We start from the raw sequence: 18,528 nt of genomic DNA on the forward strand, positions 1-18,528 counted from the left end.
TCATTTTATATTAAAATATTTTATGATGTATTTAAATAAGTAGTTATTGTTAAAAACTCCATTAAACATTTAAATTGAGATTATTTTTTGAAATAAGGGATAGGAGAGGTAAAAAAAGGGGGAATAACAATTTATGGGGGTACAATTTTTCTCATATCAGATTGCAGAAATTAAAATAAAAATTTCTTCATATATTTCTTTATTTAGGGGATCAACAGCATAGTGTATTGCTCAAAAGTAATTTTTTTTTTTAAAGATCATTAGACCACATTCATTTTGTGTCAGAAACCTATTCTGTGTCAACTATTTAATTACAATCCAAATTCAGAGCTGTATCAAGCTTGAATGTTGTGTCCATACTTGCACCAACTGTTCGGCAGGGTTCGCCCTCTGCGGTCGTATAAAGCTGCGCCCTGCGGAGCATCTGGTTAAAATTTGTAAATATTTTTTTTTATAAGAATGTCATTACTATGAAAATATGAATCCTGCAAGAAATAAATATCTAAAAGCAGTATCAGGGTTGTCCATGTTACATGGTGGTGTTCCTATAGAGGAAGAATATACAAGACACACAAAACAAAGATCCGGTTTAAGGAAAGTTGGTCCTATTTGAGGATATTTGTCTGCATAGTAATTTCTGTTCGGAAACTTTGTATTTACTTCCGGTCCTTTCTTTTTTCAACAATTTCTTAAGTTTTTAGCCGTCTATAATAATATGGGGAAGAGGAAAGAATCTGGTACAGAGGAAGAACTAATCATCGGTAGGTGCTTCTCTTCTGATTGACCTGTTTGTAGATGCAATTTTTAACAATTGGAGGCTCTAGTCTAGTCGCTCACCTTGGTCTATTAGTCATGTTAGTCCAAAATTTATACAAAATGTAATAATGACGTCTTGAAATGCTATTATCATCATGTAATGTGTTTTCGTACCAATAACAATTTTTATCGGTCGTCCCACTGTCGATATCACTCTGTTCAGCTCTTAATATTATTCCGTATCACGTCTTTGTGACGTCAAATACGTTGACCTGGCCATAATAACTTTGACCCAGACATATCAGCGACGTCATAATGTTTGAACCGACGTTAATAACTTTGACCAGAACTTATCAAGTCATCTTTTGTGTGCTGGTGAAACAAAGAAAACTCTTCTGAAACACGCAAATATAGCCTGATAAATCGATTATCAGATTATCTGCATATTTATATTGAAAAATATCACCTGCTTGACATAATATGTGGGCTTTTTGATCTCGTTCGCTACGCTCACTCGACAAAAAGCTTCATATTATGTCTCGCAGCTGATATTTTACGATATCAACATGCAGATAACCTGATAATCGGTACTTACTACTTACGGTTTTCAATGTTGAGTTTTTATTCAGGTGTTTACTCAAATTTAAAAAGCATGTCCTGTAGATTGATTTTAGGTATAGATCTATTTTTTTGTCAATGCTAACTATAGATTTTTTACTGTTTCCGATTACTTTGCGATTTTTGTATTTAGAAAAAATGGTGTCATATGTTTTAAAATGAATTAAAAATTGGATCAGTACACGGACAGGAAATGACTATAAAATTCGGAAATTAATATTTTCTAAAGTTGTGGTTCTGATGATGGCTTGAATCATAAAAAAATTAAATACTTTTCAGTACTAAAAACTACTAGCAAATAGATTTAGGTAGGTGTTTCGTGTGCTGAAACTTTTAGATTTTTATTAATTTCAGAGTGGCACCTGGTTTGTACAAAATACATTATTTTTTCTAAAATGAAATGCAGTTTTCAAAATTTACAATTACATACATGACATATGAAAAGTTAACTATGTTTTTATCTTCATGTATCAAGGATGTATTAACAAATATTGTCAATGAAATATTGAATAATAAGATTTTGAACAACCATTTTATATAAGAACCCTGCTAATTTTAACTCGCTGGTTTGTAATTAAAACGACAAGAAAAAACACATGAAGGTCATACATTGTATGTTTTGAAGATCTGGTGTCTGACTTGCAAATAACATATCTGGACTTTATTTTTAACCCTTCAGAATTTTTTTCCACAACTATTCTAGTGATGCATATTTTTGACATTAAACATGTTAAATAAAAATGGCTATATACATGTACATGTAGGTTTTATTTAATTTGTTCTAACATCTTTAAAAAGCGATGTTGAATATGTTTTCAATATGTCAAGTTGTAGTAGGAATGTTGATCTAAATATAGAAACAGAAAAACACGCCACATTGTACGCGTATGCAGTCGAAACCGACGACATGTGGTTGATACTAAAACATATGACACGACAATATATTTTTTTTCTTTGACGCCTACTAAGAAAAAAAATAAAATAGCCTTTCAAGACGTCTTGGTCTTTGTGCATATAAACATGATAAATTTCAACAACAGACACTCTCCAATATATGATAGTGACAAGAATTGAATTCATGACAAAATCAATTTAGATGATCAGAGAAGATTCTTTTTTAAAGATTACAAAAATTTACTGTAACATGTTTAACAGTTTAAAGGGCAATAATCCTGAAAGGGTCAATTGACAATTTTGATCATCTGACTTATTTGTAGAGCTTGTAATAAACATGCACTTTTTTACTTTTTACTTTTTACTTTCTGAACATTTTTGCTGTTTACAGTTTATCTAATCATGCTAAATAGCATTACAGATGATGACCAAATCACTGAAAAATTTCCTTAAAAATACCAATGCAGGGGCTAAACCCAATAATAGGGTGTCTGATAAGTGTGAAAAGATTTTTTGAAAAACTAAAAGATACAAAAATTACAAAAAATTGTGAAAAATAACTTAATAAAGGGCAATAATAAAAGAAATGCAAAATTTCCTTAAAATTACAAATTCAGGGGCAGCAACCCAACAACTGGTTGTCTGATGTGTCTGAAAATACATTGTATCTATCTGGACAATGTATTGTCCATTTCTATCTACAGATCCTCCTTTCTTTATGTTGAGAAGTTGGTATCATTTTGTGAACTCTGCTTGCAGTACCTCTACATGTATTTGTTGATAAACATCAAAGATCAAGTTACATGTAAGATACAATGTACTTAAGATGTTATGTATAACATGTATAAATTCACTTCTAAAAATTTGACATCAGTAGACATGGTAGATAATGATTAAAATTTTATATTTTACAGATTCTCCTCCAGGAAGCTCACACAAGAAACACAAAAAACATAAGAAAAAGCATAAAAAGAAAAAGGAAGGTGATCTCGAAGAATTGTCATCACCAAAACCATCAATAAAACTGAAATTGAGAATTGGAGGTGAAACTTTGGGAACTAAAAGGTTTGTGGTATAAAATCACCAGTACCTGTATGTAATATTTAGATATTGTAGTAAAAACGTCACATGTATATATGTTTATACGATTGTTTGAAGTACATGTACATGATGTGTACATATGGTATTTAACAAAAGAAATAATTTGATATTAGACCTATGCTTTTCTGAACAAAATAAAATAGACTAATTATTGATTAATTTTGAAAACTTTACAAAATAGGATGCCATTTGTTAAAAGTATGTTGTATTTCAACAAGATGATTTATAACATCTGTTGAACAATGCTGAATAAAATATTATCTTGTATAATCTGTATTACTAGTACATAAATAAATATTTTATATAAAAATAAGAAGATGTTGTATGATTGCCAACGAATAAATTCTCCACAAGATACAAAATGACACAGAAATTAACAACTATATAAAGGTCACAATACAGCCTTCAAAAATGACTAAAACACATACAGCATAGTCAGCAATAAGAGCTCCCGAAATGACAAATGTTTCCTTTGATATATTATTGCATTAAGATATATATATTTACCTATTTATTTACCGACTTATTTATTTATTTTTCATACATGCAGTGTACAAACAATAAACAAAGAATCATCAGATGAGTCACAAGATCAGATTATAGATGTCATGAATGATTCCTCAGCATCAACAGGTAGGTCACAAGATCAGATTATAGATGTCATGAATGATTCCTCGTCATCAACAGGTAGGTCACAAGATCAGATTATAGATGTCATGAATGATTCCTCGTCATCAACAGGTAGGTCACAAGATCAGATTATAGATGTCATGAATAATTCCTCGTCATCAACAGGTAGGTCACATGATCAGATCATAGATGTCATGATTGATTCCTCATCATCAACAGGTAGGTCACAAGATCAGATTATAGATGTCATGAATGATTCCTCAGCATCAACAGGTAGGTCACATGATCAGATTATAGATGTCTGACATGAATGATTTCTCTGCATCAACAGGTAGGTCACATGATCAGATTATAGATGTCATGATTGATTCCTGGTCATCAACAGGTAGGTCACAAGATCAGATTACAGATGTCATGAATGATTCCTCGTCATCAACAGGTAGTCACAAGATCAGATTATAGATGTCATGAATGATTCCTCGTCATCAACAGGTATGTCACATGATCAGATTATAGATGTCATGAATGATTCCTCGTCATCAACAGGTAGGTCACAAGATCAGATTATAGATGTCATGAATGATTCCTCGGCATCAACAGGTATGTCACATGATCAGATCATAGATGTCATGATTGATTCCTCGTCATCAACAGGTAGGTCACAAGATCAGATTATAGATGTCATGAATGATTCCTGGGCATCAACAGGTAGGTCACAAGATCAGATTATAGATGTCATGAATGATTCCTCGTCATCAACAGGTAGGTCACAAGATCAGATTATAGATGTCATGAATGATTCCTCGGCATCAACAGGTATGTCACATGATCAGATTATAGATGTCATGATTGATTCCTCGTCATCAACAGGTAGGTCACAAGATCAGATTATAGATGTCATGAATGATTCCTCAGCATCAACAGGTATGTCACAAGATCAGATTATAGATGTCATAAATGATTCCTCGTCATCAACAGGTAGGTCACAAGATCAGATTATAGATGTCATGAATGATTCCTCGTCATCAACAGGTAGGTCACAAGATCAGATTATAGATGTCATGAATGATTCCTCGTCATCAACAGGTAGGTCACAAGATCAGATTATAGATGTCATGAATGATTCCTCGTCATCAACAGGTATGTCACATGATCAGATTATAGATGTCATGAATGATTCCTCGGCATCAACAGATAGGTCACAAGATCAGATTATAGATGTCATGAATGATTCCTCGGCATCAACAGGTAGGTCACAAGATCAGATTATAGATGTCATGAATGATTCCTGGGCATCAACAGGTAGGTCACAAGATCAGATTATAGATGTCATGAATGATTCCTCGTCATCAACAGGTAGGTCACATGATCAGATTATAGATGTCATGATTGATTCCTCGTCATCAACAGGTATTTCACAATATCAGATTATAGATGTCATGAATGATTCCTCGGCATCAACAGGTATGTCACATGATCAGATTATAGATGTCATGAATGATTCCTCGGCATCAACAGGTAGGTCACATGATCAGATTATAGATGTCATGAATGATTCCTTGGCATCAACAGGTAGGTCACATGATCAGATCATAGATGTCATGATTGATTCCTCGTCATCAACAGGTAGGTCACAAGATCAGATTAAAGATGTCATGAATGATTCCTCAGCATCAACAGGTAGGTCACATGATCAGATTATAGATGTCTGACATGAATGATTTCTCTGCATCAACAGGTAGGTCACATGATCAGATTATAGATGTCATGATTGATTCCTGGTCATCAACAGGTAGGTCACAAGATCAGATTACAGATGTCATGAATGATTCCTCGTCATCAACAGGTAGGTCACAAGATCAGATTATAGATGTCATGAATGATTCCTCCTCATCAACAGGTAGGTCACATGATCAGATCATAGATGTCATGATTGATTCCTCGTCATCAACAGGTAGGTCACAAGATCAGATTATAGATGTCATGAATGATTCCTCAGCATCAACAGGTAGGTCACATGATCAGATTATAGATGTCATGAATGATTCCTCGTCATCAACAGGTAGGTCACAAGATCAGATTATAGATGTCATGATTGATTCCTCGTCATCAACAGGTATGTCACATGATCAGATTATAGATGTCATGATTGATTCCTCGTCATCAACAGGTAGGTCACAAGATCAGATTATAGATGTCATGATTGATTCCTCGTCATCAACAGGTAGGTCACAAGATCAGATTATAGATGTCATGATTGATTCCTCGTCATCAACAGGTAGGTCACAATATCAGATTATAGATGTCATGAATGATTCCTCGTCATCAACAGGTAGGTCACAAGATCAGATTATAGATGTCATGATTGATTCCTGGTCATCAACAGGTAGGTCACAAGATCAGATTATAGATGTCATGAATGATTCCTCGTCATCAACAGGTAGGTCACAATATCAGATTATAGATGTCATGAATGATTCCTCGTCATCAACAGGTAGGTCACAAGATCAGATTATAGATGTCATGAATGATTCCTCGTCATCAACAGGTAGGTCACAATATCAGATTATAGATGTCATGAATGATTCCTCGTCATCAACAGGTATGTCACAAGATCAGATTATAGATGTCATGATTGATTCCTCGTCATCAACAGGTAGGTCACAAGATCAGATTATAGATGTCATGAATGATTCCTGGGCATCAACAGGTAGGTCACAAGATCAGATTATAGATGTCATGAATGATTCCTCGTCATCAACAGGTAGGTCACAAGATCAGATTATAGATGTCATGAATGATTCCTCGGCATCAACAGGTATGTCACATGATCAGATTATAGATGTCATGATTGATTCCTCGTCATCAACAGGTAGGTCACAAGATCAGATTATAGATGTCATGAATGATTCCTCAGCATCAACAGGTAGGTCACAAGATCAGATTATAGATGTCATAAATGATTCCTCGTCATCAACAGGTAGGTCACAAGATCAGATTATAGATGTCATGAATGATTCCTCGTCATCAACAGGTAGGTCACAAGATCAGATTATAGATGTCATGAATGATTCCTCGTCATCAACAGGTAGGTCACAAGATCAGATTATAGATGTCATGAATGATTCCTCGTCATCAACAGGTAGGTCACAAGATCAGATTATAGATGTCATGAATGATTCCTCGTCATCAACAGGTATGTCACATGATCAGATTATAGATGTCATGAATGATTCCTCGGCATCAACAGATAGGTCACAAGATCAGATTATAGATGTCATGAATGATTCCTCGGCATCAACAGGTAGGTCACAAGATCAGATTATAGATGTCATGAATGATTCCTGGGCATCAACAGGTAGGTCACAAGATCAGATTATAGATGTCATGAATGATTCCTCGTCATCAACAGGTAGGTCACATGATCAGATTATAGATGTCATGATTGATTCCTCGTCATCAACAGGTATTTCACAATATCAGATTATAGATGTCATGAATGATTCCTCGGCATCAACAGGTATGTCACATGATCAGATTATAGATGTCATGAATGATTCCTCGGCATCAACAGGTAGGTCACATGATCAGATTATAGATGTCATGAATGATTCCTTGGCATCAACAGGTAGGTCACATGATCAGATCATAGATGTCATGATTGATTCCTCGTCATCAACAGGTAGGTCACAAGATCAGATTATAGATGTCATGAATGATTCCTCAGCATCAAGTAGGTCACATGATCAGATTATAGATGTCTGACATGAATGATTTCTCTGCATCAACAGGTAGGTCATATGATCAAATTATAGATGTCATGATTGATTCCTGGTCATCAACAGGTAGCTATAGGTCACAAGATCAGATTACAGATGTCATGAATGATTCCTCGTCATCAACAGGTAGGTCACAAGATCAGATTATAGATGTCATGAATGATTCCTCCTCATCAACAGGTAGGTCACATGATCAGATCATAGATGTCATGATTGATTCCTCGTCATCAACAGGTAGGTCACAAGATCAGATTATAGATGTCATGAATGATTCCTCGGCATCAACAGGTAGGTCACATGATCAGATTATAGATGTCATGAATGATTCCTGGGCATCAACAGGTAGGTCACAAGATCAGATTATAGATGTCATGAATGATTCCTCGTCATCAACAGGTAGGTCACATGATCAGATCATAGATGTCATGATTGATTCCTCGTCATCAACAGGTAGGTCACAAGATCAGATTATAGATGTCATGATTGATTGCTCGTCATCAACAGGTAGGTCACAAGATCAGATTATAGATGTCATGATTGATTGCTCGTCATCAACAGGTAGGTCACAAGATCAGATTATAGATGTCATGAATGATTCCTCGTCATCAACAGGTAGGTCACAAGATCAGATTATAGATGTCATGAATGATTCCTCGGCATCAACAGGTATGTCACATGATCAGATTATAGATGTCATGATTGATTCCTCGTCATCAACAGGTAGGTCACAAGATCAGATTATAGATGTCATGAATGATTCCTCAGCATCAACAGGTATGTCACAAGATCAGATTATAGATGTCATAAATGATTCCTCGTCATCAACAGGTAGGTCACAAGATCAGATTATAGATGTCATGAATGATTCCTCGTCATCAACAGGTAGGTCACAAGATCAGATTATAGATGTCATGAATGATTCCTCGTCATCAACAGGTAGGTCACAAGATCAGATTATAGATGTCATGAATGATTCCTCGTCATCAACAGGTATGTCACATGATCAGATTATAGATGTCATGAATGATTCCTCGGCATCAACAGATAGGTCACAAGATCAGATTATAGATGTCATGAATGATTCCTCGGCATCAACAGGTAGGTCACATGATCAGATTATAGATGTCATGAATGATTCCTTGGCATCAACAGGTAGGTCACATGATCAGATCATAGATGTCATGATTGATTCCTCGTCATCAACAGGTAGGTCACAAGATCAGATTATAGATGTCATGAATGATTCCTCAGCATCAACAGGTAGGTCACATGATCAGATTATAGATGTCTGACATGAATGATTTCTCTGCATCAACAGGTAGGTCACATGATCAGATTATAGATGTCATGATTGATTCCTGGTCATCAACAGGTAGGTCACAAGATCAGATTACAGATGTCATGAATGATTCCTCGTCATCAACAGGTAGGTCACAAGATCAGATTATAGATGTCATGAATGATTCCTCCTCATCAACAGGTAGGTCACATGATCAGATCATAGATGTCATGATTGATTCCTGGTCATCAACAGGTATGTCACAAGATCAGATTATAGATGTCATGAATGATTCCTCGTCATCAACAGGTATGTCACATGATCAGATTATAGATGTCATGAATGATTCCTCGTCATCAACAGGTAGGTCACAAGATCAGATTATAGATGTCATGAATGATTCCTCGTCATCAACAGGTAGGTCACAAGATCAGATTATAGATGTCATAAATGATTCCTCGTCATCAACAGGTAGGTCACAAGATCAGATTATAGATGTCATGAATGATTCCTCGTCATCAACAGGTAGGTCACAAGATCAGATTATAGATGTCATGAATGATTCCTCGTCATCAACAGGTAGGTCACAAGATCAGATTATAGATGTCATGAATGATTCCTCGTCATCAACAGGTATGTCACATGATCAGATTATAGATGTCATGAATGATTCCTCGGCATCAACAGATAGGTCACAAGATCAGATTATAGATGTCATGAATGATTCCTCGGCATCAACAGGTAGGTCACATGATCAGATTATAGATGTCATGAATGATTCCTGGGCATCAACAGGTAGGTCACAAGATCAGATTATAGATGTCATGAATGATTCCTCGTCATCAACAGGTAGGTCACATGATCGTATGTCACAATATCAGATTATAGATGTCATGAATGATTCCTCGGCATCAACAGGTATGTCACATGATCAGATTATAGATGTCATGAATGATTCCTCGGCATCAACAGGTAGGTCACATGATCAGATTATAGATGTCATGAATGATTCCTTGGCATCAACAGGTAGGTCACATGACTTAGATCAGATTATAGATGTCATGAATGATTCATTGGCATCAACAGGTAAGTCATATGACCAAGATCAGATTATAGATCTAGCTAGAAATCAAAAGGGGCAGGGTGCCAGTGGAGGGCAGGGCACTTTTTATGAAAAGAAAAGGCACTGCTTATTTTTTTGTCTCTGTTTCTGTGTGTATCACGAGTTACGGATCTCTTTTTTTTACTGTATATGTGTTGGTTTTTTTTAAATAAAGATGCATTTTAACCATAGTTTTTATTTTATTGTTTGTGTAGTTATGAATTTTATAGTACATCTTTATCAACATGTTATGTTTTTATAGTTTATAACTTTACTGTACCCATTATGACTTATTATATTTTTTTATATTGATACAATAATTACATTAAACATTAGAGCTTTAAACTGATTATGATACCTATTTTAACAAAAGATAGTTTTTAACGACCTTAACTGGCTACACAGCCCTTGCAGGGTTGGCTTACCTATTTGAACAAATGCAAGTTTTTAACAACCTTGACTGGCTATACAGCCCTTGCACCGTCGACATACCTATTTCCATGTGTATTACTTATTTATCAATGTTTAGAATATTGATTGGTAAAAGTATAATTATCAAAAAGAAATTGCAATATTTTTTTTTATATGTTCAAAGACAGTTAATATCCTTAGGGTAACATTATTATGTTATTATATATTCAATTGGTTATTTATTTCATTTTTTGATACTAGATAATATTTTTAGGGCACAAATTTGTAATAAGCTAAATCAGGGGAAGTAACTCCAAAATCAATTTCCAAAACGTTTGCGTTAATTAAAAACTGTGCTTGTCGCTAACAATTTGAGATGGAAGGCATTTCTGTGAAGGCATAGTTTTATTTTGATAACTTAAATTCATTTCTAAAGTCATGAAAGTCTTCATTTATACACTTTCATTGTGAATTGAAGATCGAAAAATGCCGACCCAATCTAAACACACTCGCTGACACATTCATCAAATGTATCATGTATGACAAAAAGATACATTATCCTAATTAAATTCCCTAGTTATTAACTAAACACCTTTGAAGTCTTTATCATTGTAATTGTTTGTAATGACATGATTAACCTGGGTGCCCTTCTATTTTTGGCTAGCGAGACCACTGACTGATATCAAGAATGATTCCTTCGCACCAACATGCGAGTCACATGACCAAGTCAGATCATAGATCTCCTAACTAGGTATCCGTTCTCTAACTTAAGTTTGCCCAACCAAATATTTGGAAACATATACACTATGCTTATTACATGTACTGAAAAACTCATATCAATTACAAATTTGGGTAGATTCACTTTTATTATTCTTTAGTAATGTCCATTTATAACTACTGGTACATGTATAATATGCAAGCATCATTTGTGTCCCATGGACACATTCCCCATTTATTTAATCCATATGCTATGACACCTATTTGATGTGTTTGATCATTTTGAGATCCTTTAAATGTGGTACATGTACTAACATAAATCATTTCAATAATAATATATTTTGCTGTTGCTCAAAACTGCTACAAGTATCAGATGTCTTCAAACTGTCAAATGATGTATAAAAAAATAACAATTCTTTTCACGCACCTGACATAAACAAAATATACTGACCACATTCTATAAAATCTTGTATGATGCAGTCTGCACCAAAAACTACTAGTCTGAAGACCAATAATCTTATATTTTTCTTATTGGTCCAAACAAAGTTTTGAAAAAAACTTGCTAGTCTAAATGAAATTATACTAGTCTGGTGCATCAGACTAGTGGCTAATGATGCAGACTGATGATGTACAGCTTTCATTGACATTAATATCTTTATTTGTTAGAAATCAAGGAGGAACCAACAGAGAAGAAACCAGATGTTGATACATCAGATGAGGAGAAACAATGGTTGGATGCTCTGGAGAAAGGCAACTTAGATGATTCTGGTATGCTCAGGAGAAGTAAAGATCCGAAAATGTTAACTGCTAGACAGGTACAGTTTTAGTGTTAATAAATTAATTAATTTTATCCATGTTGGCAAACTCATGTAAACAAAATATTTTTTTATTTTCTATATGATGCCTCAAAAGCTGAAGTGCCTGATGCATACATACATTTTTTGGTAGAGATTATATGAAATGAAATCAAAACCCTATTTTACTGACTTGATATCAAAACTGTTGTGGCTTATCCCTACCTTAATACCCAAGATATAGTGCATTGATCATAACATTCTAAACATCCTATCCATGAACATTACCAGAAATTTATCAATGTAATAGATACTCAGATATTGCAGTCACACAATAATGTTACACCTATCAAAAAAATTTTACAACTTTCACAAGGGGCAGTAATCTAATATCTGTTCTAAAAAAATAAATGATGTCATTGTTAAAAATTGAAGTTATCTCCCATTGTCCAGAATAGTAGTTTAATCAACTACAACCAATGCTTTATTCAATGCAAAATTAATTTTACTTCCCACTGATAAAGTAAAGCAATCTTTACCATTCAGTTCTTACAAGCACTTTGATTGTACATGGTTACTGGTATTCCAAAAAAACAAAGGAAGTGAGCATTTCTTGTTCATCATTTGTACTCTGGGTGATAGTTGTCTTATTAGCACTCATATCATATCTCCATATATTACCATCTGTAGCATTAAACACTTGTCACAATTGCAATATATCACGATTATAATTTAGAGAGGGATGACATAAAAAAAGTACTGCCACATGAATTATATAGCTACTGGTTTAAATGAAGCAACAGTTCTATTTTTTAACCTTTTTTTGTAGAGAGCATTATTTCATGGAGATCAACAAGAATTGATGCAGCTCCCTTCAGGTATGAAATACATATATGACTTAATATAGATTAGATCAGTAGCTTCAGACTACTTGTATCAACCCCCTTTGAGAAGTATGCAGAACTTATCAGAATGTTCACAATGTAAGAGGAGAAGTTATAAGCAACATCACAATATGACAGCAGAACTTACTAAGCTAACTTTATGGTCAACTAAGCATCAAACTGTCTAAGGGAGGGAAAAGTAGAACAGAAATGGTACTTTAATTTTTTTATATAGATTTTCATGATTTCTGTCACTTAAACAGGTGAAGCTTTTATTATGTAGGTTATTGATATGTGAAATTATTATTATGTAATTATATATAAACAGGTGAAATTATTATCATGTTGATTACAATAATAATAATAATAATAATAATGATTTATTTTATTATAGTGTCACATATTTGATCAGACATATATATACACAATAACATAAACAACACAAAATAAAATGACCAAATATCCAGCCTTATATAGGTTATAGACAGGTAGAATTGTTTTATTTTGTAGGTTATAGACAGGTAGAATTGTTTTATTTTGTTGGTTATAGACAGGTAGAATTGTTTTATTTTGTAGGTTATAGACAGGTAGAATTGTTTTATTTTGTAGGTTATAGACAGGTAGAATTGTTTTATTTTGTAGGTTATAGACAGGTAGAATTAACAGAAGAACAAATGGCAAAGAGACAACAGAGAGCTAAGAAAAGAAGACAACAAGCTCATGAGAAAAGAGAAAAAGATAAAGTAAGTGCAGATTCAAGTAATAAACGGTTGAACATACAAATGATGTTGTAACATCTTTCTTTTCAATTTTAGATTAATCATTTGTTAATGTGTGACAACATCATGACCAATAGAAAAAAAGGAAATATAAAACATAAAAAAGACCATGAAGATTCCTCTACTTGAACCACAAAAAGATGTTTTTAATTCAGATAGAGCATCATAATTTTTCTGTTTTACTTAGTTTAAACAGTATTTATTAATGAAAAATTACAAGATATATATTACAATGTTACATATACTAGTAGTTCAAATATGGGATTGAAGTTTAGAAGTTTACTTATAGTAAATTTTATGCTCTAAATCTACTCCAATCTAGATGAGTTGAATAAAGGAGTAGGTCCGGTAAGGACCGATTTTGGCCTCAAATTTCAGTTTCATCTGACGAAAGATTTTGACCACTTTTTAAACACTTAAGTGTCTATTTCATTTGATTCAATTATTTTTTGTGAAAGATTTTTACTCATTTAGTCATAAAAACGATCCGATTCAAACAAAAATATGAAAAATCTACCAAATATGCGAAAAAATGTCACTTTTCAGATGATTTTTGTCAAAAATGAAAGTGGCCGCATCCGTGTTCATCCTCAATCTTTATATATGTTATGTTTTATCATCAAATACAACTTCCATTTTAATAGTTTGGATGAACACGAATGCGGCCACTTTCGTTTTACAAGGAAACCGTCTAAAATTTAACTAAAATGCTTGAATTTGGATGATTTCAGTAATTTAGCATGACTTAGTGGTGCTAGTACTCAATATATGTGCATTGTATTGTCAAAAACAGCCAATATTTTTGTAGCAGAACCATTCTACTATCTAATAAATAATTAAAAGTTTACATTTTAACAATTTTGTAAAACTGCTATATTTTGGGGCCAAAAAGGGCTCTTACAGGACCTACTCCTTTAATTGAACCACTGTAGATTAGTATTTGTGTATTTGTTTTCAAAACATTATACAGGCACTAAAATTCATATCATGGAGTGCACTGAATGATTTTTTTTAAGATGCTTAATGTCAAAGATTTCACCTACTGAAATAGTGAATGATTATTGGAGTGGTGACAGCTACATTAAGATAATAGATTGTGATTAGCTCTAATGAGTGATAGGTCAATGATATTTGGTATGCAGGTATATTATCAATGTTTGAGATCTTATTTCCATGATCCTTCAAAAGATGAAAATAAAAAATTTAAATGGCATCTTTATGCAAAGTAAGCAATTTCAACTCTGAGGAACCTCAAGGTACAATATGCATTATTAATTGTATACATGGTATATGACTACTTATAAAATTTCTATATTTACTTTCATTTTTAGATCCCTGAAATATTTTTTGTGACACATACAATACATACTTTTTACTATCTAATTTCAGAAACAAACACTTGACAGACTGCTGAAGAAACAGGACTCTAAAAATAAATCAATGAAGGTAATTAATCTGTGATAGCAAACTCATTTTAAAAGAATGAGCCCTGTGGTTACTTGTCAAATTGGTTACAGTCCATAAATGAAAAATAATAATCTCTTGGCCAGAAAAATATACTGAATTAGAAAATGACCAATATATACCCCATACTTTTTTATGTTGTTTTGAAATATCTTTGAGCATCAGTATCATATATCATTTGATATCCCAAATGGAAAATTTTCTAATTGAGATACCAAAGTTGATTTGAACATTTTTTTCAAATAAACAAAGGGAAATTATTCAATCTCAGTTACCCTAAATTTTGAACAGTTGACATTTAAAAGTTTACTTGACTGTTGATAAAGATTATAATTCATTTTGAATAAAAGTCTTCAACTAGAATACGATCTTCAAAGGTAGGTAGCTTTTAACTGATTGCAGATATTTTACTTTTAATAATTGAATAGAGAGCTTTCAGCATCTATTTTAAATTAACATAATAAAATATTTGTGAAGAAATATTCCGATTTATGCATATGCTGATTGTCTGGCTCACAGAATGAATGGTGCACTAAGATATTAATCATTACTATTTTCGTTTTTTCCTTTGAAATTACACAAATGCAAAAAGTTAGTAATCATGTTTTTTTCAGACCAAAAGTTCAAAAAAGAGTACTGCTCCCAAAGTACATTATGTCAATAATCAACATGGAATATCAATATCAGTACCAACAGGGATACAGTTTCCTTTCACTACAGAAAAAGCTAGGTAAGTGGTGCTCACTTTAAAAACAAAAGGTACTCTTAAAGCAAAACCTGGTAAATAGAGAAGTTATCACAAAAATTAGGAAGTTCCACTCCTATAACAACAAGAGTGCACACACTGAAATGTCTCGCCTTCTTTACTAATCATTGATATTATGTTGATAGTCCTAAATATAGAGCTTTATTAAAACTGTCACATAAACTCAACATTAACCAAGAAAACTAAACATTGACCAATGAACCATGAAAATGAGGTCAAGGTCAGATGAACCATGCCAGGCAGACATTAACAATTCTGCCATACAACAAATATAGTTGACCTATTGCTTATGGACCAGACCAAAAACAGACCAAAACACAAAAACTTAACACTGAGCAATGAACTGTGAAAATGAGGTCAAGGTCAAATTAAACCTGCATGACTGACATAAAGATCATAAAATATTTCAATACACCAAATATAGTTGACATATTGCACATAGTTTTAGAAAAAAATACCAAAACTCAGAAACTTAACTTTGACCACTGAACCATGAAAATGAGGTCAAGGTCAGATGACACCTGCCAGCTAGACATGTACACCTTACAATCATTCCATACACCAAATATAGTAGACTTATTGCATACAGTATAAGAAAAACAGACAAAAACACAAAAACTTAACTTTAACCACTGAACCATGAAAATAAGGTCAAGGTCAGATGACACCTGCCAGTTGGACATCTTGGTACACCTTACAGTCCTTCCATACACCAAATATACTAGAACTATTGCTTATAGTATCTGAGATATGAACTTGACCACCAAAACTTAACATTGTTAACTGATCCTTAAAATGAGGTCAAGGTCAAGTGAAAACTGTCTGATGGACATGAGGACCTTGCAAGGTACGCACATACCAAATATAGTTATCCTATTACTTATAATAAGAGAGAATTTAACATTACAAGAAATCTTAGCTTTTTTCAAGTAGTCACTGAACCATGAAAATGAGGTCAAGGACATTGGACATGTGACTGACGGAAACTTCGTAACATTAGGCATCTATGTACAAAGTATGAAATATCCAGGTCTTCTACCTTCTAAAATATATAGGTTTTTAAAAAGTTAGCTTACACCACCGCCTTTGCTGCCGCCTTGGTCAGATTACTTTCCCTATGTCTAGCTTTCTGTAACTTTAAGTTGCAGGCTAGAAAAAAATTAGGTAGTTCCACTTCTATAACAAAAATTGCGAAACAATTGTTTCAAATATATGAAATGCTTAGGGGGAATACAGATGACTGTGTCGAACTGGATATTGTCTTATTTGCCAAGCTGTTTTGATTAAGAAATTTGTTAAGATGAATTAAAGCAAAATTAGCCAAAAGGGCTAAACATGAAAAAAGTATCAGAAAAATTAATTGGTTTTCATTATATTGATATGTTGACTGCTTTATCAGGTAATTTCATGGAAGTCATCAGAATACATTGAGAAATGTGTTACAATAATTTATCAAAACTTGTACATATTCTTCTACCTGAAATCCCTATACATGAATTATCCTGAAATTTATCAGCACACAATCTTTATGACAGAAAGTTTTTTGTATAAATTAAAATATAAATTGTGAACATCACCATACCTTATGTTGATAGTAGTTGTTTTGCTTATACCTTGTATATGATAATCCATGGTTGCAATGTTTATTTTTCAGTCCCTGTAAGCCAAAGACATGTTGTGGTGTAAAAGGATGTTCAAATCTAAAGAAATATTCTTGTTCTAAGACTGGTGTACCCCTGTGTAGTTTACAGTGTTATAAAACAAACATATCTGTGTGTAATAGACCAATCAAAATAGAAGTTGTATGATCAATGTTAGCTTGGAGAAGGCAGCTTTAGTGATTCCAAGTTAATAGATATGTTGAATGAAGGAGAAAGTAAATTGTCATAATATGCTGTGTGCTCATGTTATTTTACAAGTTGGTGAAGCAGTTGAAATTGTTTTCTCCATTGACTTTATCTGGTAAGGAAGGAACAATTGAAGGATATGTTAGTGTTGGTTGTTGCAGGACTTGTTTTTGTTAAGAATCGTGTATGCCGGGTACAAGATATTTGTTAATGGTCATGTTCTAGTGCTGAATATGGACAGGAATAGAGAGACATCATGACACTGAGTGATACAAAAATAAATCATCAAATCAAATCAGTATTATTATTAATACCACACTAAACAGAGAGAAAGAGTTATTTTAAGCAAATAGATTAGACCGTTGGTTTTCCCGTTTGAATGGTTTTACACTTTTGTAATTTTGGGGCTCTTTATAGCTTGTTGTTCGGTGTGAGCCAAGGCTCCATTTGAAGGCTGTACATTGACCTATAATGGTTTACTTTTTTTACTTTAAAAAAAAAATATGGTTATTTGGATGGAGAGTTGTCTCATTGGCACTCACACTACATCTTCCTATATATATATAAAGTAAATTGAATGGTATTCCATTTCAATTTCGAATTTGTACTTGATCAAAACCACAAAGAATTAGCTTAAAATTTTGTGTGGCTCATGAAATGGCAAAATTGGTCAAACTTGCCAATCTTTTCAAGATCTTATTAGTTGG

The 18,528-nt window shown here is 33.3% G+C and overlaps 1 protein-coding gene and 1 long non-coding RNA gene across 4 annotated transcripts in view; one reads left to right on the plus strand and one right to left on the minus strand.

Moving 5' to 3' along the window:
* LOC134728349 (uncharacterized) overlaps positions 1-18,528 on the minus strand; it is a 450,627-nt gene that overhangs the window by 25,015 nt on the left and 407,084 nt on the right. The gene's annotated exons all lie outside the window — the stretch shown is intronic.
* On the plus strand, positions 621-18,085 carry LOC134728338 (INO80 complex subunit B-like). Of its 3 annotated transcripts, none has more exons than XM_063592919.1 (10): positions 621-761; positions 3,183-3,333; positions 3,920-3,952; positions 5,198-5,247; positions 11,954-12,102; positions 12,911-12,959; positions 13,608-13,708; positions 15,134-15,190; positions 15,823-15,938; positions 17,629-18,085. In XM_063592919.1, the coding sequence occupies exons 1-10, from the start codon at positions 716-718 to the stop codon at positions 17,780-17,782; spliced, it is 906 nt and encodes a 301-aa protein (XP_063448989.1). In that variant the 5' UTR covers positions 621-715; the 3' UTR covers positions 17,783-18,085. The 3 variants fall into 3 exon arrangements, with proteins under 3 accessions (XP_063448989.1, XP_063448988.1, XP_063448987.1); XM_063592918.1 differs by lacking the exon at positions 5,198-5,247 and adding an exon at positions 8,017-8,066; XM_063592917.1 differs by lacking the exon at positions 5,198-5,247 and having other exon boundaries at positions 3,920-4,002; positions 17,629-18,084.

This window comes from Mytilus trossulus, chromosome 8 (assembly GCF_036588685.1).
Source record: "Mytilus trossulus isolate FHL-02 chromosome 8, PNRI_Mtr1.1.1.hap1, whole genome shotgun sequence".
NCBI classification, from domain to species: Eukaryota; Metazoa; Mollusca; class Bivalvia; order Mytilida; family Mytilidae; genus Mytilus; species Mytilus trossulus.